Consider the following 24,536-nt stretch of genomic DNA (forward strand, 5'->3'; position numbering starts at 1 on the left):
GACGAAGGGCGAGGACGCAGCGTAAGACGGGTGCACCGAGGCGCAGGAGATAGAGGCTGCGGATGGGGGGGAGGCCCAGTTAACAAAATGAAAGAAAGAAAATCGAACGTAGACGAAGTAGACGCCAGAGGTGAGGTGAGACGCGGGTGGTTGGTTTTGGTTCTCCGAGCCTCTCTCTCCCCCTTTTATCTTCAACTCTCATCCACACCACACCACACCACACCACGTTTCTCATTCTCCACGAACTCCTCTCTCACTCACTCTTTCACTCTCCTCCTTCCCTCCCTCTCTCTCTCTGTACCTTCTTTCTTCTTCTTCGTTTTCAATAATGGCTTTGCAGTCATTGGCTCCGATTCCTCAGCTGGTTCACTGCTCCAATAATGGCCGCTCGCCCGCCAAGCCTCTTCGGAACGGGCTCTTCGTCGTCGATTTCGTCGGGCTCTACTGTAAATCGAAGCGGACCCGCAGGAAATTCGGAACGTCCGAGCATCGGTCCTTCCCTCAATTCGTTTCCAGGAGCTACCCGGTCAAAGCTGTTCTTGACCTTGGACGTAGCGATGCTGCTTTGGATCAATCAGCTGCTTCTCCTTCTTCGGATTTGAAGCCAAAGGTATGCTTTCAGACTTTGATAGGAGGAGGTGTTTGGTTCCGATCCTAACAAACCGTTTTCCCGGGAAAATAGAAAATGGGATTTAAGAACAGAGTCAAACGTGTTCCTTGTGTTTGTTTTCATTGCCCTTGTTTGGTGTTTGCGAGCTTCTTTTATTTGATATGCAGTTGTTCTTCAAGGTCTTAAGGCACTGTTTGTTTGGGCTTTTGGAAGTATCTATTTTTCATTGCTTTGAAGCGTTAAAGTTTTTCTGACTTTTGCTAAACGCAAGATGAATGATTTCAGTTACAAATAGTGAACTAATGTAGCAAAAGAAATGCTCAGGGATGTTTCCAAGTACCACGCTATAATTCATGTCTGCTAGTTGGATATGCTTGTCAAATGGTGCTTGTTTATAACTGAAGGCAGTATTGTGATTATTTGAGTCAATATCCACTGACTACATCAACCGTATTAATAAAAGAGACAATTAGCACAGGCATGTCCTGGTATGCTACCCAGTGGCATGGCATATTAATCAAATAGCATAGACATGTATGGAATGTCTGTATATATGTTTTGTGCTTACAGGTGTCCTTCCTTTGTCAAACATTGTGATGACATACCTGGAGGAGATTTTGTGCTTCCTAGATTTATCTATACTAGAGTAAAATTTAAGGTGTCAAATTAATTACGAACATGATGATAATAAGAAAGATCAAAATAGAATTTCTCACTAAACTGTCCTCTTAAGCAATATCTTCGTCTTATCATAAAATAAGTAAAAACTTCTGTCTACTTTTCATTTCAATATACAAGATATGATGCAGTCTACTTTTGACAATCTTCATTACAGAAAATTCTTGCTGGAACACATACATATGAGATAATATGCTACCAAATTACAGGTTGCCTCCTTACCTAATATAGTCGATAAGTAATATAGAAGAGCTTAGGAGTTCTTTCCAGTGATACCCTTCAGTTCAAGTTTTGGTGTTTTCCATTGATTAATTCTTAAAAATAGTTTTTAGTGCTTTGACGAAACATATGTGTGGTTTACCTGTATATTTTTTTTGGGTGAAATATACAAAAATGAGGATTGATATCTGATTTCTAATACACAATAGGGTGGTTATTTAGTTTCTATGCATGAATATGTGTTAATTGAAACTCTACAGCTGTAATATGAAATATTAATTCTAAAAGTAAACCATATATAAAGTTTGCAGGATACTACCCACTAATATGCCAGAATTTTAGTCGTCCTAAGGTTGTAGTTGTCTCAATTTATGTACTGTATAAGAGTTTTATATGAGTAGAATTTGTGAAAGAGACAATTATCCCATAGTTGGTGTGTCAAGGGAATTTTGAAATCTTGGGTTGGGAGGGAGGGGGGAGGCATGACCCCCTTCAGCCTGAACTATGTTCCACCAGTGGTTGTGCGGGATAGCTGTCAATCCTTTCCATTGACTTGAGGACCAAGCAAGAGAGAGACTTATTTCATGAAAATTTGTTAGAAACTTTGACCCTCTGTTCTCTTCCACTTTCTTTCTTTTCTGGCGCAGTAGTTGTTTATGCATTTGGAATGAGTTATTGCAAGCACTTATTTCTAGAAAATCAAATCCCATGCTCAACAGGTTGCAGACTTGCATGATATTATAGCAGAAAGGGGAGCTTGTGGAGTTGGATTCATTGCCAATTTGGAAAACAAAGCATCCCATGGGATTATTGAAGATGCTCTAACAGCTCTTGGCTGCATGGAACATCGAGGGGGCTGTGGAGCAGATAATGACTCTGGTGATGGTTCAGGATTGATGAGTTCAATCCCATGGGATCTATTTGACAATTGGGCTAACAAGCAAGGGATTTCTTCCTTTGACAAGTTGCACACTGGTGTTGGAATGGTTTTCCTCCCAAAAGATGACGACCTTATGAAAGAAGCCAAAAAAGGTATTTTTTTATAATCCTTGAATTAAGTGGGTCACAATAATTTATTTCTGTTTTCACTGATAGAATATGTGCATAATTCTTGAATTTTGGTTAAGGTCTGCATGAGTTATGTTTAAAGCAAGTCAACCCTCCTCCTCACCCATCAAGATGATTTTTTTAATCTTATTTTCGGTCTGAAGATGGTTTAGGTATTATCTCTTAAATTCTTTGGCAAAGGTATCCAGAGAGAAGCTAAAAATTTATTCCTATTCAAAAGAAGATCATATCTCTTCTTGTAAAAATCTATGTTTTTTTTTTTCTTCAACCAAACAATCCACAAAAGAACCAAAATCAAGCACCGCAATGAGTGGTTGTCTTTTTGTTGCCCTCTAAATGCAATAACCTTTCTACCGACAAGGACAAGCCCCATACCAGTCCAGACATATCTAATAACTTGGCCTAAATTTGCCGTGTAAAATTGCAATGCGAGAAAACATTAACATCACCCTCTCCCTCCATTCTACACAAAGCAGACCAATGTTGAGATTAACATACATAAGGGCTTGTTGGAATCATATCACAAGTATTTAGCTTCGCATGAACCACCACCCAGGTAAGGACTTGTATTTTAGTGGGTACTACACCAACCTTATACATTCAATAACTTGTCCTCCATATTATTATTGTTAGTCTTTTGCAATCCTATTTTTCTATACTAGCTAACGAGTTTGGACAGTCTATTTGCTTCAAAGCTAGCTAATCCAGTCATTTGGTCAGTATTTTGTGTCTGGTTTTTGCCCTCACATTGAATAAGCATGACTCGTGATCAGGGATCTTTCCAGATTCCTTAGATGCTGCAGAAGAGACTGAAACAAACTATTGTGCTGATCTTCAAGAAATGGAGTAAGAAATGAAGACACTGTGTCAACCTGAAAAGAGTCCACTCTAAAACCACCAATAGTTTGGCTATCAAGGTTTCCTTGAGGGTTGATGAAATGTTTTCAGAACCTTTGAAACTTATAGAGTGCAGATGTATTCTCTAGGTTGTGTAAGGTGTAATGGTTAGGTCACATCTCATGATTTCCACGGCCATTTGAGGTTTTTATTTTCACATACCTCAGTTTAAAATAAAAAAAATTGATTTGATTAGATTTAAAGCTTTTTTGTTTCTCAATGTAAGTTTCTTGATGAACTGACCAATATTGATTTATGAATAAATAGCAGCAAAATAGTAGATGGGAGATAAGAAACGGGTCCTCATTCTTTCTTATAATTTATTTGTAGCAATGAATAATCTTTGTCGATTACTAGAAGAAATATAAATTTATATGATCGAGTTCTATTTCTTTCAACAATAATACGAATTCAATTTTGAAGCATACGTACTTATCTCTATCTCTGTCTAGCTTTTCTACATGCATCTCTCAACCATCTGTCTATTTATCTATCAGTTTCTGTCAGTTCTGTTTGCCATAATTTCTGAGTTAAGTTCAGTCCGTTAATATAATCTGTTGTTTGACTGTAAATTCTGTTTTCTTTGTAGTTGTTGTGAATATTTTTAGACAAGAGGGTCTTGAAGTGCTCGGATGGAGACCTGTTCCTGTGAATGCTTCTGTAGTTGGTTACTATGCAAAAGAAACAATGCCCAACATACAACAGGTATTCGTCAAAGTTGTTAAAGAGGAAAATGTTGAGGACATTGAACGAGAACTGTACATATGCCGGAAGTTAATTGAGAAAGCAGCAAGCTCAGAAAGTTGGGGAAATGAGCTTTATTTCTGTTCTTTGTCCAATCAAACAATAGTTTACAAGGGAATGCTCCGCTCAGAAATTCTTGGTTTATTTTATTCTGACCTCCAAAGTGACCTGTATAAATCCCCTTTTGCCATCTATCATCGGAGGTATAGCACAAATACCACTCCCAGATGGCCCCTTGCACAACCAATGAGGTTACTTGGTCACAATGGAGAGATTAATACCATACAGGTTTTCATTTCTTTTTCTTTTTTTGAAAAGTTTTCTAGATAATTTCTAAATTGGTTGTATGAGTTACAGTTTCATTTTAAGTTGACACCACATTTATGTTCAGGGAAACTTGAACTGGATGCAATCTCGTGAAGCCTCATTGAAATCACCTGTATGGAATGGTCGTGAAAATGAAATTCGGCCATACGGCAATCCGAAGGCATCTGACTCTGCAAATCTTGATAGTGCAGCTGAAGTATGGAATTAACATATGTAGCTCTTATTTATAATTTTATAGAGAGTTCTGTTTTGATGACCCACAGGAAATAAGTAAATTAAACATAAAACTAACCTATCTCCAAGTGGGTTTTGTAAAATCGGTTTTCTCTCTCTCTCTTCAAGTGGGTCCAATATTTTGATGATATTGCAGCATGTCTTCACAAAACTGAAGTAGAGCCAATCACACTCTACTTATAGCTTTCTGGATGCTTATTTCTGGGCATCACTTGCTTTGAGGATAAAACCAATTTAACGTGTTCAGTTCAGAGAAATTTTTTGCATTATGAGTATGATGTTTCAGTGCAATATCTTTTAGCCTAATTGTATTTTCATCATGTTTTGTTTAATATCGAAAGTTATGATTAGGTGCTATTTGGTTCCACATCATTATAGATATGGAAAGGGTTGCCATGCCTGAAGCCTTTTCATTTTTGTTGTTAAATTCTGACGTTCTTGTCTTTATTTATTAAGTACACTGACAATCTGTCAATTCCTACGGATCCTCCACATTTTTGGTTCTTAATAAATGGTCTATTGTCTCAAAACTAACGAAATATAAAGTCATTGGGAAACTTTTTGATTTATTCTGCAAATTGATATTTCTTTGATCCTCTCCTTTACTGTTTCCATGGCAGTCCAAAATGTGTTTAGGTTATTAAAATGGTTGACCTATAATACATGCTGCCATGTTACCAAGGAAGGTTATAGTACAAAAAATATCTTCCGAAATTTAATAGCAAGTAAAACAGTTTGTGGACGTGTGTTGCTTTATTAATTTTTTTTTTCTGTTTATTTTTGTGAAATAAAAAGCTGATTTCACTTCTGAACTATCCACATAACTTTATGCTAATCTGTCTGTTCCTGATTAGTATCTGCTTGAGCTTGGTTTCGAAGCTGATTCATGATGAGTTGTTCATCTTCATTTCTGTGTTTTGAGTGATGTGCCTGTTTTCATGATAGTTGGTCTACATTTATATGCTGCCCTTATACTTCTTCCAAACTTTCGAGTTTTTGATTTTTGGAACACACATTCTTTCATGGTTGACTAGAACTTGTTATGCTTCTATTTTATTTTGAATAATTATTTTCCCCTCGAGTTGACTTGTTGCCTTTCATCCTCTCTTCTTTATGTGCGCTTAGTTCTTACTGAGAAGTGGCCGCAGTGCTGAGGAGGCTCTAATGATTCTTGTCCCAGAGGGATACAAAAATCACCCAACTTTGTCGATAAAATATCCTGAGGTAATCTTAGTTGATATCTCAACTTTTGGTTTAAAGCATGAATATGCATGTGGTTGCATTATAGTTTGCCTTTCTTTTCTTACATATGTTTTGTGGCTCATTTTTTATATATAGATTTAATCTGGTTCGTGTCCATTTGTTTAACCTTTTCAGTGAATCCATAATTAAACGAAGCCTTAGATTCCGAATGGGGCTTAGATTCATTAATCCGTTTCAACTATCCTCTTGTTCTTTACGTCTTAAAGTGTGTTTAATTTTAAAAAATTTCGTTTCTCAATGCCTCAATCCACACACTCTCACCTGTCTTTACTTTAGAAAGCCTTCGTGTTGATTTAATTGCTAGTTGAAATGTTGAACTTAGTCTTGACACTTTCTACCCTTTAAATTCTGCGAAGTGATATAGTCATATTACAAGCTTGCCATTTGTCGACTTGTGTCTTTGGCAGGTTGTTGTTGTTTGTTGTTTGTTGTTTGGCTCCGAGTGCCTTAGTTATTTTGCAAGGGTATTTTAGGCTTCTCTGTTTTATTTGTTTATCCTGTAGATATGGCATACCAAAGAATTTGAGAATACAGAAACAGGAAAAACTCTATCTTTCTCCTAATGTCTGGATTTTCTTAATCTATCATTTTCCACTACTCTTGTAGCCTGAGCTAAACAGATTCCATCCTGAACCAAATTGGTAAATCCAAAAGTTATCCCACATTTTGGTTATGCTATATTTATACTTGTTTTGTTTCTTTTTTTAGGTGGTTGATTTTTATGACTATTACAAGGGTCAGATGGAGCCTTGGGATGGACCTGCTTTACTGTTATTCAGGTAAAGCTTCCGAAGTCAATGCATACGATATTAAAGAACAAGTAGATGCCTTGTTAGGGTCTGCATAACTAAAAGCATATGAAAACGTGAAGGTAAAGAGTGCATTGATTAAATGAGGCATTGTGTCATTTGTTCTGTTTAGTGAAAAGCTATTTCATTGTGCAACCTAAGAACAATATAACAGTATCCATGTTTTTAGTTTTCCATATGGTTAGGTACTGCTTCAAAGAGTGTTTCGTTTCTTTAATTGTATGAGATTTTTTATTAAATACCTCTAGATTTGCAGCTAGTGGCAAATGATCCAATTTGATTTTGATGTGCATGGCGAGAGCTTTAGGGTATCAGAGATTGGCTAGGAGACACATGGTCTTTTAGTTTTAGTGTTGGTTTGAGAATTATATTCTATTCTCACCAGAATGAAAATATGGGCCTATATTTCGGGATTTTTTCTTTTGAGAGCACGGACACTGAAAATATCGTTGAAAGTGTATCCTTCCACAATTGCGTCTAAATTTCTGTCTTGGTGGAAATTGAGGATTTCTACCTCTTTCCCTAGAAATACATGAGTTTCCACTAACACCAGAATTCCAGCGGAACTTTTTTTAGATGTGCAAATTCCACCAACAGCTTGATTTGAAGGAAGCAGCTAACTCTGCTGCTAAAGCTGCATGAGCTATTTCTTGTCTGTCCTGAGCTATGACATGGGCAGCAGCTATCTCATATATTTATAAAGATTTGTTACTTCTTGTTTGTCCTGAGTTACATGGGCAGCAGCTACATCTCATATATTTATCAAGATTTATTGATCATGCTATTTTATGAATTTCACATGTTTAACTCGTTCATTATTCTGCTATAGCTCAAACTTTTGTTCAATATTTTCATGCTCATAAGAAAACTTCCGCTGTTTTCATAATTTTTACAGATATTTTCATTGAAAATTTCATAAAATCCAGAAGATTATTGATGTTTATGTGAATCTGGATACTGGATCAATTTTGCATGGACACCTATACTTTCATCCTTGGGTAGTAGACTACCAAAATTGAGGTGTGAAAATAGGTCTTTTCTTTGTTTCCCTAAAAGGTTTGAAAGAACTAGTTTGTGATGAAATTTTATCTTGTGTAAAGTAGTATACTTGTGTGACAAATATATGGCTCTGGATCAATGATGTTAACACATCATATTGCTTTGCGATATTTGTACAGTAGTATAGTTTTGTGACCTGAAAATTGTTCTTTGCTGAGTCACGTTTGCATTTTGAATAGTATCCTTTTTTAATGTGCAATTATTCTTTCTGATTGTTGCTTTCTAACTTATATGGTACAGTGATGGAAAAACAGTTGGGGCCTGTCTTGATCGCAATGGACTTCGCCCGGCTAGGTATTGGCGGACATCTGATAATGTTGTATATGTTGCCTCTGAGGTGTGCTCTGTTTCCTTTATTACTTCAAAATTCTTAATGTTTGGGAAAGCTTGAGTGCTTGGATGGATGGAGGACAACTTTGGTTCGTGCCACTGGCTCTCTGCTGATGATTGAGATAATTAATAAAGCTCTGTTTTTTGTGGGATAATAAACATAACTATTCAGTGAAAATAAAACAGTTCAAAGATAGGGTATATTCATTTTGTCTAGTTACTAATGATAGTCTAAGAGTCAGTCATTAATAGTAGTCAATCAGTGAGGGTTCAGAATCTGCAAGAAGTATTAGTGATAGAATCTGCAAGAAGTATTGGTGATGTCTAGAAGTACTAAATGGTTAACTGGGAAAGAGAAAATGTTATTAATTCTGTTTGGAATACTACTTCTTAAGGAGTAGATGGATCTTATAACGTATGAAATATGAGAGTCCAGCACCTGGCCTGTTGTATTTACTTTTGTAGTAATTTTGCAATACTTTTCAGTGTGCTTACCCTCAATCGGTGTCCTATGTGCTTCAGTGTCTTTGTGAGTGCTGGCAATTCTTTTGGTGGTTTGGTCTGAAAGAAACAGTTTCATCTTTTAGAGTAAAGATAGAGAGGCGGTGGATTTCTTTTGTGACAAGATAGATTCTGGGTCTTGCTTGGGGTGTCAGTCACTTCCTAATTCAAAGACTGTCCTTTCTGCAGTGAACATGGATTGGGATGCCACTATCTCTTAGGATGTTTTGTGTGTGTGTGTGTGTGTGTGTGTTTTGTTTTTGTTTTATATTTTATATTTTATATTTTTTAATTTTGCTTGTTTGCTTGGCCAGACTGTCCTTTCTATGTAATCACTATTATGAAAATTATACAGTGATGAGTTATTAACGTCTTATCTTCATAATGTGTTTGATGTGATTAAACATTTGAAGCTGTTGACTCTGGTTTACGATCAATGTAGTAAAAGATATTTGGTGTGCTTATCTTGTTCAGGTTGGTGTTCTACCTGTGGATGATTCAAAAATTACAATGAAAGGCCGTCTAGGTCCTGGAATGATGATAGCTGCTGATTTAATAAGTGGTCAGGTTTGTGGAGCACTTAGTTTTTTTCTTTTTCTTTTCTGTTGCTTTGTCTCTGTATAAGATTACTGCTTTGGATTTGTTTGTGATGAACATTTAGTCCCAACAATGGTAGTAACTCTGGATTTATTGACAGGCCAAGTTTGTACAACATTCTTTTGGTTTTCCTTGGTGCTATATATAGATGGATGGTTTTGAAGTAACTATGATGATTATTGTTTTATATATATTTTAATGTTCTTTGTTCCTGTTTGTGTACTTCCTTTGTTTATTCGTTAATAAAATTGTTTATCTTCAACCAAAAAAAAAAAAAAAAGATTATTGTTTTTTTTCTGAGTAGTTTTCCCTTTATTACCTAGAAGTTTACTGAGTTTTAGCACTTAGTACCTAAAGTTTTTTCCTTTGCACTCTCGTACCCAAACTTATGTTTCACAACAGATTCACCCTCCGTCAGTTTTTGTGTTGAGGTTTGTTAACTGATGATGGTGCAGTAAGAAAAATGAAATTATTACTGGCCTGCGTACGTAATGTTTCTTTATGGTCATGGTTTAACCTGAGCATTTCATATTGTTTGATCATGAGAGTACATAGGTTGATGTATGTGTTTCTTGTTCTTTTTTCTTTTCAAATCAGGCATATTTTCATCAAAATTTAACCTTTCTTTTTATTTTTCAGCTGTGCTACCCATTATCTAGGTTTCCTTGCCTTAAAGCTTATTTTAAATCTTAAGCATTTCAAATTGCAGGTTTATGAGAACACAGAAGTTAAAAAGCGAGTGGCCTTGTCACATCCATATGGAAAGTGGGTCCAGGAAAACATGCGATCCTTGAAAGCTGTGAACTTCCTTTCAGGCACTGTTGCAGAAAATGATGCAATCCTAAGGCGGCAACAGTGAGTTATCTATTTCACTGGCTATTCGTAAATGCAAAGATATGGTAGCAATCTCATATAAGTTCTTATCAGTATCATAGTCATGATTTTCTGCTGCACCCACATGATTGATGTTCCTACTTAATTTCTGTGATATGCATACTATTTTGCTGATATATAGCAAAAGTAATATTCAGTTTTTGATTGTTGTGGTATAAGATATCATGTGCTGTGGTTTTAGCATACCAATGTGCTCTCATAAAAAATACTGTTAGATATTATCTCTTCCACGGTGTACATTTTTTATTGTTCCACAAGTAGAAAATCTCCCTGGGTGTGGGGTTTCTCTTCCTGTAATTGTCAAAGCCAAATAAATGTAGCAGTAAACATACTTACTCTTTTGGTTTCTTTCTTCTTCCCAAGGAAAAGTTGCTTTTCTGATCACACCTTTTGTTGAGGTTTGGAACTGTTTTGTTTTCTCTTTGGCATCTTATTGCATTGTAAGCTGCAGAGCAAGTATTTAGCCAGAGGTATTTCCATTTAAAAAGTAATACCAAAGGGTATATAAAATGTAATTGAATATTTGTGCAAAAACCTCAAAGCAAATGTATGGCTTTGATTTCTATGAACTGTAGAGAATAGAAACTAAGTGGATGGTACTGAATTAATGACAATGAAATGGATAAGTTGATTTCTATCTAAAGTATCGTATTGGTGTCTCAGGCTGACTGCATTACTTGATTTAGTCCATCTATTTTATTGACGTTTCCAGTCTTTTTGTGATGGCCACGGTTTTACTTTGAGTATGGTTATTACATAAGTACTTTCTTGAATGTGGCTTATTTATTGTAAACTTCTATCGGAGCAGGGCATTTGGCTACTCCAGTGAGGATGTCCAAATGGTTATTGAGACTATGGCTTCACAAGGGAAGGAGCCAACATTTTGCATGGGAGATGATATCCCATTGGCAATATTATCTCAGAGGCCACATATGCTTTATGACTATTTCAAGCAACGGTTTGCACAGGTCCGTTACTTACAGTTTTTATTGAACTTGTGAGTGGATGCCTAGATTACCTATACTATAACAATTTCCATTGAAATATGAGGAGCCCTTATTATTTTATATGCCAAAATTAGATGATTGATCTACCAAACATTTGAGTTTCTCTTTGATTATATTCTTTTAAATACAGTATTAAGAGAGTAGAACAGGATCAGTTATCCACTGCTGTATGGGTTGTATATGCATAATTGTTAAAATGACTCGTGGTCTCTTTACATCAGTATGGATGCACTTATCAGCACCAAAGAATAATTGCCGTTTTGTCGGCTCCAATACCCAAATAATTTTTCGCCAGCAAGCAATAGCAATTCCATGGCCAAATCCCCACCAGTTCAAACAAATGCAACATAACCCAGATTGTGTTATGAAGGTCCAATTCAAAAGATAATATATGTTCTTTTCCGTCAATGCAAGAGGAAATATGATTAGCAATTTCCCATGCCCCTTTGCACAAAACACACTGTTGTGGAGATAAACAAGTATAGGGTCTTCTCTTTTGGATCATGTCAGAAGTATTTGTTTTCGCATGAACAGCCAACGAACTAAATTTGTTGTCTTGAGGGTATTTTGTCCGAAATCATGTGGACGGAAACAACATGAAACAGTACAATGATTGAGAATCATTAATATTGTTGCACTTTACCTATAATTGATCTTCTTGTTCCTCATGCAGATAGATTACAACATGACACAGGGCCTAGTCTCATTTCAACTAGGGTGAAGCTCTTATTTTTAGTCGTATTTCCATAAGGGTAGAAGTTCTCATGTTTTAATTTTTTATTTTTTGAAATGTCTCTTAAAAATAAGGTTCTACCCTAGTGGAACTGAAACTGAGCCTTTTGTCATGTTGTCATATATCTGCATAAGGAACTTCATTAGTTCACACTGGAAATGTCCTAAAAGATGTTAAGGAATCAAGTCTCAACCACATCATACAATTATTCTTAATGTTATGGTCTGTATGTTCTTTCTGTAAATCTATTGATGTTAACGTAAAATGTGGCTTTTGTTAAATTCTGGCCAGCTATATGGGCTTCTTTCACTTCAGATTTCAAAGACTATTCTTACTCCACTATTTTGAGGGATATGGCTGCTGCTGTGATGTGAAGTGTTTTTTTTGCAACTTGTTCTCTTTGGATCTTTCTGGTGTAGCAGTCTCTGTGTAGTTTGGCTGGTGTCTTTGTTTTTTTTTCAGTCTGTTTTTCTGTTGTTGCTCGTTTGTCTTGTGGATGCCTTATCCACTTGTGCGTTCCTCTTTATTTTCTTTCAATAAATTTCATTTCTATTAAAAATAAATGTAAAATTTGGCTTTTTATTTTATAGTTTATTTATTTTTGTAAGTAAAATTTTTATTATGTTAATATCATATTTGTTTTGCCCATTGGTTATTCATTTTCTTCTTTGCAGGTTACAAATCCAGCCATTGATCCTCTTAGAGAAGGTTTGGTTATGTCTCTTGAAGTCAACATTGGAAAAAGACAAAATATTTTGGAGGTTGGACCTGAAAATGCATCGCAGGTTTGTTAGCGTGTACCACTCTGTCTCAGATATATGTGATGGCAACTATAATGTCGTTGAAATGAAGATTATGTATTAGTTTTTTCTCTTTTAATATAGATCTTACGAATTAAAATTTGTATAATTTTCTGGACCAGGTTATCTTGTCCAGTCCTGTGCTGAATGAAGGGGAACTTGACTTGCTGCTAAAGGATGCTCAGTTGAAACCCCAAGTTTTACCTACATTTTTTGATATCCATAAAGGGGTTGATGGTTCCTTGGAAAAGACACTATATAGGCTTTGTGAAGCTGCTGATGAAGCTGTTCAAAATGGATGCCAATTGCTTGTGCTCTCTGATCGGTCTGATGAGCTGGTAAGGATTCAATTGATCTTCTCTCTATTCATGCAAAACTAGTTTTTCTTTGTTCAACCATTTTTGAACTTGATGTAAGATCGGCCTGTACAATGAGAATAAGTTGAGTCAATTTCTTACTGTTATTCTTTTATTTTCTACGTAGCACTTTGCTCGGTTCTTTTTTAGCTTGTAGGGTTTAACACCTTGCTGTAATTTGGAAGTCTTGCTTTGAATGTCAAAACCAATGGTATGAATTGCTCTATTGTCTAAAACGTGGTAATCAATGCTAAAGATTTTACGACTCATTCTTTGCTACTTTATTTCCATTTGTTTTATCAGATTAGCCTTGTTCTCGTAGATGATAGAAGTTTTAACAATTCAGTGATGCCTTTTCCCATTTTTCTCCTCTGTACTTCAGGAAGCAACTCGCCCTGCAATTCCAATCCTTCTCGCTGTTGGTGCTGTTCATCAGCATCTTATTCAAAATGGCTTGCGAATGTCAGCTTCTATCATAGTGGATACTGCTCAGTGCTTTAGCACGCATCAGTTTGCCTGCTTGATTGGATATGGTGCAAGGTCAATTCTCCATCACACAAGTTATTTTTCAAAGAATCCTTGGGTGTTTTTCTACTTTTCTTTGTTGCTGCTTTATGTCAAGAAGCATATAATAGTAATTGCCATTAAAGTTGTGTACTTTTATTATGTGTGTAGTGTAGAAACATTTTCTTCATCTTAGGTTCACCACCTGGTACTTTACCATATTATTCAATCTATATTACATCTTGACTATAAGAAAAGCTTGTACCAGAAAACCAAAACAGATTATAATGCATCATTTACAAATGCTGGGAGTTTTCCGATTACCTGTATGATTGACTTCCATATTTGAAACAACATATTAAAATGTTATACTATGCATTTTAAGGGTCCCCATATTCATTTGTTATGTTCATTGCATGAATTTCACAAAATGTACCTACTTCCTAACAATGTTTTATTTGTTTCAGAATGCATAACATTATATTTTTAATTGGTCTTTGCAGTGCTGTGTGCCCATACTTGGCATTGGAGACGTGTCGGCAATGGCGTCTGAGTACTAAAACAGTAAATTTAATGCGGAATGGGAAGATGCCCACTGTAACGATTGAACAAGCTCAAAAGAATTTCTGCAAGGTCAGTACAATAGTACAACTGTATAAGAAGTAAAATTTATGTTTACATTTTTAATTCAAGTGAAGGCATTCTTTGTATAGTTTGATTTATTTACTTTTGGTAATTTGATTCCTGTTTTTAATGGATTATTATGTATGCAATAACTTTTGCAACCCATATGTTGGGAAAATTGGTTAAATCTTGAAAGTAGCTTCTTTTCTTTTATATGTTTTTCCTTGGAGTGGTGGTGTAATACTTGCTAAGCATTATCCAACAACTGAGCAAGAGCAAATAAGTAGTTTTGTATTATGGATCTCCTGGTTGAAAATGTAATTAATAAAATGAGCCATGATTCTTTTTTGTTCTCGGAACTTGTGTTTGTCAATACTATTTAATAATGATAGACATGGTTTACCACTCGTCCACTGCACACATTGAATACATAATACTGGGAAACTGATTGTTTCTAACTATTTCAGGCTGTTAAGGCTGGTCTTCTTAAAATTCTTTCCAAAATGGGCATCTCGTTGCTTTCAAGGTACAAATCCTGATTCATTTTCTTTTAATTTTAAATTTATATTTGTTTGTATCTTTCTTTCTAAGCTATGAATTCTGATTTAATATTCATGCTCTGTTAACTCATTTTTATCTTTAGTAAATTTGTTTTGTCCCTCACTTTATCCGGTTAATTGACATATCCTTTTTACCTCTTTCCCTGGACATAGTTATTGCGGTGCACAGATATTTGAGATTTATGGATTAGGGAAGGAGGTTGTTGATCTTGCATTTTGTGGGAGTATATCAAGTGTTGGTGGATTAACTTTTGATGAGGTAAGAATCATGTAAAACTTGAAAATTATGGTTGCAGATTGAACAGCGGTACCATCATCATGCATATACATATTATGTATATCTTAACATATATATGTAGTGTATATATTTTCAACGATCCAAACCATCATCATGCATATAAAAATAGATGGTTCAGTTAAATGTAGTTTAATAAATTATGTTATATATATTTAATTCAAATCGCACGTTTTGACTCGTCTCCATGTTTATAGTTTAGGTCTGGTAATTGAGAATATGATGCAAGAAAAACAGAAAGAGCAACGGTGTTGTGAAAATGTATAATTTTAAACACTGCTACTGTCGGTATGCACAGAGGTTGCATTTACTAATAATATTGTGCAGCCAATCTTAGGTTGTTAGGAGACTCATAACTATATTGTGTTTAAAATATCACGCTCTCCTGACTCACATATCCAGTGAATTTATTTTTTGGTTATTTTAATTGTTTTTCTTTCACAGCTTGCAAGGGAGACTTTGTCTTTCTGGGTGAAGGCTTTCTCTGAGGATACGGCTAAAAGACTTGAAAATTTTGGATTTATACAATTCAGACCAGGAGGTAACTGTTATTATCAAACATTTATCTTCAGGGACTGGTGACCTTACCTCACTGCAGTGTCCAGACTTCTATATAAATCAACTGTAAAATTTGGGTAACAAGAATACCAGCCGGAAGCAAATCTATATGCTGGCATTAGTTGTGTAAAATGAAAACTATTTCGAACTCAGCCAAAGTATATGTTTGATCAAATTATTTCGTACCTGATGTCATTGCTTGATCAAATTATTTTCTTCCTCAAAAGTTCTTAATAAACCCTTGTTTGTTTCTTTGTTATAAGGTGAGTATCATGGAAACAACCCAGAGATGTCAAAACTGCTCCACAAAGCTATTCGCCAAAAAAATGAAAATGCTTTTTCAGTTTATCAGCAGCATTTAGCTAACCGGCCTGTGAATGTGAGTGCTCAAGTCATTTATTTCTTTCTCCTGTTTATTTTCCAATTATTCATGATAGATTTTATAAGAAAATTTCAGAATTGGATTATCTTTGATTTTGACCTTTACCTTGTTAATTCAACCTTAGGTGCTTCGCGATCTCGTTGAGTTCAAAAGTGATCGTGCTCCAATTCCTGTGGGAAAGGTTGAACCTGCTGTATCCATTGTTCAACGGTTCTGCACTGGTGGGATGTCACTTGGAGCTATTTCAAGAGAAACTCACGAGGCTATAGCCATTGCAATGAATAGAATAGGTGGAAAGTCAAATTCTGGAGAAGGTGGCGAGGTAAAGCTTTTACCTCCAACTTTTTTATGTGCATATACAGTTATCTTTTAATGCATTATTTCATCAGTTCAGTGTTTCAATGATGATTATATTCATAAAATTTAGATTGTGTAACCATTCTTCAGGATCCTATTCGTTGGAAACCACTTACAGATGTCGTTGATGGGTACTCTCCGACCCTTCCACATCTCAAAGGTCTTCAAAATGGAGATACTGCTACAAGTGCCATCAAGCAGGTAACAACGTTGAACATTTTCTTTAATTTAACATGGACTCCCCAATGCATATTTATAAGGAATCCGTTGTGGCACTAGCTGCAAACAGCTTTTACTACCTTGTTTCAGTAGTAATAGTATATACGAAAATATTTGAGAAGTGAAGTTGAAAGTAGCCTTCTTTCAATCTTTAAGTATTAGGGTGTCCTTTGTCTATATAATGATAACTAAAATCGATTTGATTATGCATTTCCTATAAGCAATATATCACAAAAATCTTTGATATATCTTCAGGTGGCTTCAGGACGTTTTGGTGTCACTCCAACCTTCTTGGTCAATGCCGATCAGCTGGAAATCAAAATTGCACAAGGTGCGAAGCCTGGGGAAGGTGGCCAATTGCCTGGTAAAAAAGTTAGTGCATATATTGCAAGGTTGAGAAATTCTAAACCTGGGGTTCCACTCATATCTCCACCTCCACACCATGACATTTATTCCATAGAGGATCTTGCACAATTGATCTATGATCTTCACCAGGTGATTATTTGATGCAAATTTGTTATGCTTAATTTCTTACTGAAATATCACAAGATTGCTGATAAAAGATACCAATGTCCACTGAATGAATAGGTGAACCCAAAAGCTAAGGTGTCAGTAAAGCTTGTGGCAGAAGCTGGAATTGGCACTGTTGCTTCTGGTGTTGCAAAGGGTAACGCTGATGTCATACAGGTACTCATCCTCAACCTTGAATGGGCACTGGATGATTATGTTAATCATTTTTGTCATATTTTTAAAATATACATCTCTTATGTACTGGGTAGGATGCTCATTTTGATGGTCTAGCTTCTGTGTCTCTTTATGTTGCTGTCAACATCATGAATTTAAGTTTCTTTGGGTAACAATGAAGAGAATACTTTTAGCCATCATTTATCATTTTCTTTCCTAAATGTTATCCACTTTGCTTCTTGGAATGAAAGGAAAAAAAAAGGAAAATCCTACATCTGCATTTTCTGCTGTCTAGTAAGTTGAAAGCAGTTTATTAAGTTGTAATGTAATACCCATATATGTTACAAAAAAGAAACAACGAGTCCTCTGCTACACAGATATCCCAAAAAACGACCTGCTCCCTGTATTTTTATCAAATTATAAAAAAAGTACCTTTCATGAGATGTCTTTTCTTTATTTTTATTGGCTAAGTTATAGCAAACATTGCTTTAGGGCATTAATAAATACTTTCTTTTCTGTTCTGCCTGCAAGTTGTATTTTATATTTATGATTTTTATCACCAAATGCATCCGGGTTCACGTTTAAAACTTTATTAATATTATTTTATTATAACTTATCTTTCATACTAGTTTACTTGTTTTCGAAGTGCTTGCATAGTTGCAGTATCAGTGTGATAGGAAAGCAACTGTCAGAAGTTGTGACTAATATCTCTATTATTTGTTTCTCATTTTCTGAGACAAAAACCTCTTTTTATAATATGCAGATATCAGGCCATGATGGTGGAACTGGAGCCAGTCCTATAAGTTCCATCAAGCATGCTGGTGGTCCCTGGGAACTAGGACTCACAGAAACACACCAGGTGATTCAATGAAACTTAAGAACTAGATAGGGTGACTTCTTCTTTTGATTTGATGTCTTTGAATATGCTTTAAGGGTTATTTGGTATTTGAAATTTTTTGACAGACACTCCTTTCAAATGGACTTAGAGAACGAGTCATTTTAAGAGTTGACGGCGGCTTTAAAAGTGGAGTTGATGTCCTAATGGCTGCAGCAATGGGGGCCGATGAATATGGATTTGGTTCTGTGGCAATGATTGCTACGGGATGTGTTATGGCACGCATTTGCCATACAAATAATTGTCCAGTTGGCGTAGCCAGTCAGGTATCAGAGACTGATTTTCTTATATTTTATTATGAGTAATGATACACTTAAGAATCTTATGGACTTGGGCTACTCCATGACATGGAACGACATGTGGCTTGCCATTTGGTTTCCTGCTACACGTGATATAAGCATGGGGTGGGTGTGAGCGATAAACATGTCAAGCAACATCAATAGCCACGTTCTGAAAAATTAATTTAAAGAATTGTCAGGGGAGTATGTTTAGCATTTTCCATTTTTTTATTGTTTCATCTTTTTTCTTTCTAATGGAAACTGGGGTTGCATTATTTCGTTCCCTTTTTTAAATTTATCTTTAGAGAGAAGAACTGCGTGCTCGATTTCCTGGAGTTCCTGGTGATCTTGTCAACTTTTTCTTATATGTTGCTGAGGAGGTAACCTTCCGTCTGTTTTGTTTTTTTGTTTTTAATTTTCATATATGAACAGGATTCGTGCTTAAATTTCTCGTCTGCCGTTTTGTTTTTTGTTTATTTGTGTACAATTGTACTTTTGACAAATCCATACGGGTCATTCTGTCAAGGTTGATCTTCCTATATGATATTGTTTCTTTCTTGATTATTGTTTTCCCCAGGTAAGAGGTATGTTGGCACAGTTGGGATATGAGAAGTTAGACGATATAATTGGGAGGACAGATTTACTTAGGCCGCGAGATATATCTCTAGTGAAAACACAACATCTTGATCTCAGTTATCTTCTCTCAGTACGTATTTGAATAATACATTTTGTTTCTTGCCCCTGCATTTAATATTCTTGACATGATTTTTTCTTATAACTTCCTTTGATTCCAGAACGTTGGATTACCAAAATGGAGCAGTACCATGATCAGGAATCAAGATGTTCACACTAATGGACCTGTTCTAGATGATATTTTACTGGCAGATCCAGAGGTAACACTTGGACTGATGCTTGCTTGTTTAGCTAAATAAACGCTGTTTGTACTTTCTGATAACTCTCTAGCTTCAGATTCTCTAAACCAACAGCTTTATGGGCATCCAGATAGGAAGATGGGATTTTACTATAGGTTTGATCTGCATGTTTGAAGTACTTAATGTTCCATTGTACTAGTAAGTGAAGGAAAAGAGATTTATTGTCTATTGTGACATAGCTAATGATCACAGGGAATCTAATTGTGTCGCATGTATTTCTATTTTTTTTTCTTCGTTACGGTGTTATATATATAAGCTTTAAAATGTTGACACTCGTGTAATTATTTCCTGTTTGTTGGTTTACATTTTACTTACATAACCCATATCTTTGAAATGCCAATTTTCAGAAATTGAAAAACCCTCAATTTATTAAATAACCTATATGATACATAAAAAGCTTAATATATTTTGCAAATGTTCAAAGCTTTTGTAGGTGTAAAAAGCTGTTGCTTCACATGTGTTCTTTAAAATAGCTGCACCCGAAGCTGCTTTTTATAGTTTGCCAGTTTTTTTGGTGGAAAATGGTACACCATGACATCATTTGGATGCTTCACCAGCATATACAATTTTCAGCAGCTGCAATACTGATATTCTACTGAAATATTTGGTATCAGACATTTCAGGGAAACTGAGCCAAAAAACCTTAAAACCTTCAGTTACCATAAAAGTTTTTCTTCCTGAAATTTCGGTGGCAGGTTGAAATATAATCCAAAATATTGGCAGATATTTTGGTATTCAGCCAATATTTTCATCACCAGATGTATCTGATGACATTTGTTGATGCTGGCTGCGTATTTTTGTTTTGTTGATTTTCTATGAACTTATCAGACATTTTCGAATTTGGGTGTTTGATGTATGTTGGTTGTGGATGAGAGTCTTGAAGATATGTTTGTAGGACATGTACATATTCACGATAGGTTACAGATAAAAAGACTTACTTTAGAGTTAGAATCCTACAGTTTTGGGAGGATGGATAATGGAGAGAACTGTTTTTTCCATTAGTTTGTGATTTTAAAGTGGGAAATGTTGTTGTTGCTACTATATCTTTGGCTGTTGAGTCCAAAATTTTCTGAATTTAATGATTTTATGAAATTTGGTTTTAATTTGATACTAGAAGATCTCTTGTTGTTAAGCATTAAGTATTATTTATTACAATGAGGAAACAAGAGTAGCTATTTTGTGTTAGTGATAGTTAACAGTTAGCAACCAATTCCTTTCTTTGAAATTGTTCAAACATGCATGTATGGAAAGAAAAGCAAGAAAATAGATACTGGCTTCTAAAAGAAAAACTATCTTGACGATCAAGAAAATGAATATAAAAGAGAGCTCAGAGAGTCATGCATTTTCCTGCTGTTGCGAAAACTTGAGGAAATATTATTTGTATTTGTACAGATATCAGATGCAATTGAGAATGAAAAGGTGGTCTATAAGACCATAAAGATATACAATGTTGACCGTGCAGTTTGTGGGCGTATAGCGGGAGTGGTTGCCAAAAAGTATGGTGACACTGGTTTTGCTGGGCAGCTGAACATAACGTAAGATGGAGCATGCTCATGTCATATATAGATATATTCTCAGGTCTGGTCAGCATATATTTTTGGGATGAAAGCTAATGAGTTTTCTCCATTGTATTCAGCTTTACAGGGAGTGCTGGACAGTCATTTGGGTGCTTCTTGACACCTGGGATGAACATTCGGCTTGTTGGAGAGGCAAACGATTATGTCGGAAAGGTATCTTTCATTCAATGCAATCTTCAAGATCTCAAAGGTTCAAGTAAACTAGAGACTTGGCTTAACTTTATTTAAGTTCGTTAGTTGAATATTCTCCACTGTTATGAGTCTGTCAAGTAGAGGAGTTGCTTGTTAACTATGATGTTAGCTTAATGGTTGTCATTGAAAGTGATTATCATGTTCAAGTGGTGCATTTTGTTGCAGGAATCATGTTTTCATTTGGGTTTTATAATGTCAAAACTAAAATTGGGTTATATCAAGTGTGGCTAATTTGATTTGCCAACTCTACTGTCCAACTATTTTCTCTAGTCTAAATTTTGAGCAGTTACTGAATACTTTAATCAGTTTTACTCATGAGAGTCTGATATTGGAAAAATAATTTCTGCAAGAGTATTTCCGGCGGCGAGTTGGTTGTGACTCCAGTTGAGAATACTGGGTTTTGCCCTGAGGATGCAACTATTGTAGGGAATACCTGCTTGTATGGAGCCACTGGGGGTCAAATCTTCATTAGAGGGAAAGCTGGGGAACGATTTGCTGTAAGAAACTCACTTGCGCAAGCAGTGGTTGAAGGCACTGGAGACCACTGTTGTGAATACATGACTGGCGGTTGTGTAGTTATACTTGGAAAGTGAGTAGCATCTCTTTACATAGCTTATTTATTGTGACATGAAAATATGAATTATATAGAGTTAATGTTCAAGCTACTTCTGTTTGATTTCTGACAGAGTGGGTAGAAATGTTGCTGCTGGAATGACTGGAGGTTTGGCATACATTCTTGATGAGGACGATACTTTCATCCCGAAGGTTTGTGGTATTTGCATTTTCTTTTCAGTTTTGTTGGCTGTCCTCCTTGGACATTATATTCTTTATCACCATATGATATCTAATAAATTAATCAATAAAAAGCATCCATATGGTTTACAAATATTATCTTGGTCTTTATGGCACGGTGGTAAATTTTTCTTTGTAAGTTTGGAGACCTTTTTATATCTATCTTCATAGCATTGCATGGCTTTGGTAATCCATTTTATCACTTGTGCCCAACTAAATTATTGGTTTAAGTCCGTCAAAATGTGTGAAGCTCAAAAACCACCTATTTTGTTTTCGCATGCTTTTATGATTACAACAATTGTCTATAGTCATCATTGATCATAATTATAGCACTTGAATAATTCGTGTACATGTCTTTTTAATTAGCAGGTAATATTTGGGGCGCCTTAGGAAAGAATGTCCTGTTTTATAGACATAAGTAATAGAAAGGGAAAGCTAGTAATAAAAACTTGCATATGGTGAATTTTCATGCAATATAAACAGTAATTTATTGCCCTAGATTATGGTGGTGATTCTCTTTTTCTGAAAATGTATCGATTGAAGGGGGTGGCACATCCACTTTCATTACTTGAAACAGAGCACTAAAGTAATTCCTGACTCTTAACATTTTGACTGCATATCTTCGTAACAATTGCAACAGCATTTTTACAACTATTATTGTTGATTTCTTTCCGTTTCTGTACACATACTTCAGCTTGGATAATTTATTGTAAACCTATGAACAGGTAAATAGGGAGATTGTGAAAATCCAAAGAGTGAATGCTCCTGTGGGGCAGATGCAGCTGAAGAGCCTTATTGAAGCCCATGTTGTAAGTGCATGAAAATGTGTTATTATAATGTCTATGTGACAATTCCAATACTCAAAAAATAAGATTCAAAATTCACTAATTTTTTTGGTTAAAGGAAAAAACTGGAAGCAGCAAGGGCTCTTCGATCCTGAAGGAGTGGGACAAATATTTACCACTGTTTTACCAGCTGGTTCCACCTAGTGAAGAAGACACTCCAGAGGCATGTGCAGACTATGAACAAACAGCTGCTGTCGATGTGACTTTACAGTCCACTGCATAGACTAATATTGGCACTGTACAATGAAACCCAACATAAAAGACCCAGAAGTTTCCAACCTACCTTGTATAGATCGTAGAGAAACGTGACTGTTATACTGGAAAACTCAGTACTAATATATGGGATTTTGAAGGGCCTTGGGACCATTGCGGACAACAAGCTACAAGTAGAAGAACATCACTGCCTGGAGTCTAAGAATCTGATCATAACATTCTTCCACTAGTGCAGATGTACAGTGAGTGCTTGAGGTAGAAATTGTAAATTCAAGCTTGTTCATATAGTTCTAGGCCTATCAAAACTGCTGCTGTTGAGACTGCAAGCCAATTCAGAGCTCTTCACTCTTGTGAAATCTTTGGTGACAGTACATTTGCTTGCCATTCTAGTTCCGTTAGCTCCTAATGAAATGAAAATCACCTTTGAGCTTTTATTCAGATTACCAAATTTCATATTATCTTTACCCGTTGCATTTTATTTTGTTGTAGTTTACAAATGTGAATCCATGTATTTTTGGGATTTGAAAAGTTGCCACTGAATGAAACCAATTTTCCACTTGTTTTTTAATCCTGCCGTTGTATTGAAAAAATTTAAAAGTACTCCTGCGAAGCACTTGGATTCTCATTGTTACACTGATTATTCTACCTACTGTGTCTTAAACATCAGCATTCCTTTTTTCCTTTTCTTTTTTTCTTTTTTATTTGTTATACAAGCGATATTGGGGGAGGAGGGAATTGAACTTTAGACCTCGGGTGTAGGGGTAAATACTCTTAACCACTCGAGCCACAAGCCCTTGCACATCACCATTCCTTAGAGTTTCAAATATGTATAAACAAACTAGGGAATGATGTTTAAACCTGCCCTATTGTCTCAAGTACCTGTCCCTATTTACTCTATGAAGAAATTGCTTCCCCTTGCAGTTTTAGGCAGTCTTTGAAAAAAAAAAAAAACTTTTAGTTTTATTAAAGGGGTGGGGGACGAATCAAATTAATGACTTAAATTCTTCTTTCTATATTTTCTTTAATAAATTGATATTGGGCCAAGGGAGGTTTGAACTCAAGATATCGAGTGTAGAAGTACATGGACTTGCAACAAGATCCAACAAAGAAAGAGAAAGTAAAGTCGATAACATTTCAAAATGGTCATATGAAAATTAGATTTATGTTCATTAGAAATTTTTAATGTAAAAGAAAGAAAGGATTAGAATTCAACCGGAAAAATAAGAGAGACGACGATAATCGGTCTAGTTTGGTTGGACATAACTTGGTCAAAGTTTAGGTTAGAACTTCAATCCAATGAATGCTAACAAAATTCATAGAATTTCCATTGCCATTCTTCCTTGTATGGTAACTGCAGTTTAGCCTCCCTACTAGGACTGCAATTTGAAGCAGGCAAAGTGCAGAGGCCAATGTTATGGTCAAGGATGATCAAATTTGAATAGACTAAATTAAAACAACGTGTTCAAGATAGGTTGCTTATCAATTAGGTACTAGGTAGGTAGG

General features: G+C 35.6%; 1 protein-coding gene across 1 annotated transcript; it reads left to right on the forward strand.

The window, feature by feature from the left end:
* On the forward strand, positions 1 to 23,601 carry LOC18770391 (ferredoxin-dependent glutamate synthase, chloroplastic). Its single transcript, XM_007203000.2, has 33 exons — positions 1 to 610; positions 2,227 to 2,539; positions 4,062 to 4,504; positions 4,608 to 4,739; positions 5,903 to 6,001; positions 6,749 to 6,819; positions 8,149 to 8,245; positions 9,214 to 9,306; positions 10,046 to 10,191; positions 11,039 to 11,198; positions 12,645 to 12,755; positions 12,893 to 13,108; positions 13,509 to 13,666; positions 14,134 to 14,263; positions 14,722 to 14,780; positions 14,968 to 15,073; positions 15,554 to 15,650; positions 15,931 to 16,046; positions 16,174 to 16,371; positions 16,497 to 16,607; positions 16,881 to 17,120; positions 17,214 to 17,312; positions 18,073 to 18,168; positions 18,273 to 18,470; positions 18,788 to 18,862; positions 19,060 to 19,188; positions 19,277 to 19,375; positions 20,807 to 20,949; positions 21,051 to 21,144; positions 21,534 to 21,772; positions 21,870 to 21,948; positions 22,701 to 22,784; positions 22,879 to 23,601. The coding sequence occupies exons 1-33, from the start codon at positions 329 to 331 to the stop codon at positions 23,041 to 23,043; spliced, it is 4,878 nt and encodes a 1,625-aa protein (XP_007203062.1). The 5' UTR covers positions 1 to 328; the 3' UTR covers positions 23,044 to 23,601.

Source organism: Prunus persica, chromosome G7, assembly GCF_000346465.2.
Source record: "Prunus persica cultivar Lovell chromosome G7, Prunus_persica_NCBIv2, whole genome shotgun sequence".
NCBI lineage: Eukaryota > Viridiplantae > Streptophyta > Magnoliopsida > Rosales > Rosaceae > Prunus > Prunus persica.